This window comes from Etheostoma cragini, chromosome 16, assembly GCF_013103735.1.
Source record: "Etheostoma cragini isolate CJK2018 chromosome 16, CSU_Ecrag_1.0, whole genome shotgun sequence".
NCBI classification, from domain to species: domain Eukaryota; kingdom Metazoa; phylum Chordata; class Actinopteri; order Perciformes; family Percidae; genus Etheostoma; species Etheostoma cragini.
Window position 1 is genome coordinate 22,152,586 of NC_048422.1, and position 2,773 is coordinate 22,155,358.

The 2,773-nt window shown below is 42.7% G+C and overlaps 1 protein-coding gene across 2 annotated transcripts; it reads left to right on the forward strand.

Moving 5' to 3' along the window:
- Positions 1-306: 306 nt before the first annotated feature.
- On the forward strand, positions 307-2,174 carry LOC117959163 (beta-1,3-galactosyl-O-glycosyl-glycoprotein beta-1,6-N-acetylglucosaminyltransferase 4-like). Of its 2 annotated transcripts, XM_034896149.1 has the most exons (3): positions 307-525; positions 657-712; positions 841-2,174. In XM_034896149.1, exon 3 carries the CDS (start codon positions 842-844, stop codon positions 2,141-2,143), a length of 1,302 nt encoding a protein of 433 aa, XP_034752040.1. In that variant the 5' UTR covers positions 307-525; positions 657-712; position 841; the 3' UTR covers positions 2,144-2,174. The 2 variants fall into 2 exon arrangements, with proteins under 2 accessions (XP_034752040.1, XP_034752041.1); XM_034896150.1 differs by lacking the exon at positions 657-712 and having other exon boundaries at positions 505-525.
- Positions 2,175-2,773: the final 599 nt, after the last annotated feature.

Here is a 2,773-nt window from a genome sequence, read left to right on the forward strand (position 1 = left end):
AAAAAATTATTATTTTACTTTGAGTACCACTTTTGCATCTCTTTCTCTCTCTCCTTTTAGTGAGTTCAGATGACTCCATCCACGAGGTTTTAATTCATCCCCATAAATCAGCCTATACGCACCGTTCCATTCGCGCGCTATAATTCATTTTTTTAGATATAATACACAAACCCACATTGTGTTCTCTGACCTTGACTAACAACGTTTTCATGTGTCCCCATGGTAGAACATTGTCACTGCGCTCTGCTGTAATTAGTGCCGTTTTGCAACTTCCTGAGCCCCTCCCCCCTCCCCGGTTATTTTTAAAAGCGCAGCGGTGTCCTCTCCTCTTCTCTTGTCACCGACACACAGACACTTAAAGCAGGCTGACATCCAGAGCGTTTTGACCCTCTTTACGCTTAGGATAACCATGTGGCAAATTAAATCTACAACTTTTATTGATTGAGAGTTTGTTCAAGTTGATAATCCGAATAGATGTCGCATCATTTGTGCGTAAAAAGATAAATGTTCACTCTCCTGACATCGGTAAGTTTCTTATCAAGTTTTTTTTTTTTTTTTTGCTCTGGGTAACGATTCAGTAGGCTATTACAGTTGTTTCTGTTAAACAGAAACTGTTCAATACAATCTGAATTCATCTTCGCTTTTACAACTTTTAGGGTGTGACTTGATGTGAATGTTCACCAGGTGGACCAATACCTCTGTATAGAGCAAGGTGAGTAATTTAATCACTTAACATGGCATGTCACATCCACACATCTGGCTTTCAAAGGAACATGTCCATTTTCTCACTTTGACCAAAATCCCACAATAAGTTTTGGCTCCTGTTTCCTCTCACCACAGAATGAATACACGTTCAGTACTGAGACTAACAAGAAAGCCCTTCATCTCTTCCCTCCTGTCACTGCTGACTCTGTGTGTCCTGATACTGGTCAGTGTGAGGTTCAGCTACATCCCTGAGTCCTTACCTCCCCCGGCGGCTTTGGATGACATCCAGACATTCCACAGATACAATATTAACTGTAAGGCCATATACGACATGGACCCAGTGGAGATGGGGAAGTCGATGATCATCAGAGAGAAACAAGTTGTGGTAGACAATGATGAAAGTCTCCTTAACCTTACCTCAAACTGCCCTTTGTTCATCAAGTCCAGAGGTTATGATGACGTGTGTGTCTCAGAGGAGGAGAAAGATTATCCTCTTGCTTACTCGCTGGTTGTGCACAAATCTGCATGGATGATAGAGAGACTCATCCGAACGCTGTACTCGCCCGGTAACATCTACTGCATCCACTATGATCAGAAGTCCTCGGCTCAGTTCATCTCAGCTGTGGAGGGTCTGGCCCGCTGTTTGCCCAATGTCTTCATCGCGTCCAAGCGAGAATCTGTCTTTTATGCGAGCTTCAGTCGATTAAAAGCTGATCTCAACTGTCTCTCTGACCTTTTGGGGTCAGAAGTCAAGTGGAAGTACGTCGTCAACCTCTGTGGCCAAGATTTCCCCCTCAGGTCCAACATCGAGCTGGTGTCAGAATTTAAGAAGTTAGAAGGAGCCAACATGCTGGAGACATGCCGACCCACTGACTATAAGAGGCAGAGGTTCACCTTTCACCACGAGGTGAGGGATGCCAACTATGAATATGTGAAACTGCCGGTGAAAACAGAGCAGAGAAAGAGCCCACCGCCGCACAGCATCGAGGTCTTCACTGGGAGCGCCTACTTTGTCTTGTCCCGGGACTTCATTGTGCACATGAACTCCTCGGATGTGGTGAAAGATTTCTTGGCCTGGTCAGAGGACACCTACTCTCCAGACGAACACTTCTGGGCTACCCTTGTGCGACTGCCAGGTGTACCTGGAGAGTTGCCCAGATCGCATCCCGATGTCACCGACCTGATGAGTCAGACCCGGCTGGTGAAGTGGCACTACCTGGAGAAGAACCTCTACCCACCCTGCTCAGGGAAACACGTCCGCAGCGTCTGCATTTACGGTGCTGCGGAAATGCGGTGGTTGCTCAAATACGGCCACTGGTTCGCCAATAAGTTCGACCCCAACGTGGACCCCATTCTTATCCAGTGCCTTGAGGAAAAGCTAGAGGAAAAACAAAAGATGTTCCAAACACTGGCATCTGATGACTGTTTTAAGGGTTAACCTGGAGCTGTAGCACAGTATGGAAACACAATGGTCAGTAAAAATAAAAATGTAAATTGAGACAGTAAAAAGTAAATAGCACTATACAAAGATCAATCAATCAATCAATCAAAATGTATTTATATAGCACTTTACAATTACCAGCAGGTATCCAAAGTGCTTTAACAGAATGTGTAAAATCACAACATACAATAGAAAGAGTAAACATAGAAAACAGTAAAATCAGAAAAGGTTACAAAGAAACAAAATGAAACTGTCCCACCACTGCTACGTTTAAAGAAACGTATATAAAAGATATACAAAGATATCAAAGATAAGTGTAGGACTCATACGCAGCAGTGAATACGTAAGTCTTAAGCTTTGATTTAAATGCCTCAGTTGAACATGCCATGTCTAATATCTGCTGGATTATGTTCCATGATGTTGGATTTTGTAAAATTTGAATTTTGGAAATTGTAGGACATTGAGGACCAAACTATATATTTGATCTGTGGTTTTAGGCAATTATGAAGAGTGTGTTTTTATAAACTAAACTATTAATAATAATGAAAATGATCCTTTGTTTCAACGTTGTTGATGTAAACATGGCATTACAGAGATGCTTTATTTCTTTCTGACGTTAGTCTTTCT

What these genes read in the sequence shown, in the direction of transcription:
- LOC117959163 (XM_034896149.1), top strand. Translation starts at nt 842, where the DNA reads ATGAATACACGTTCAGTACTGAGACTAACAAGAAAGCCCTTCATCTCT.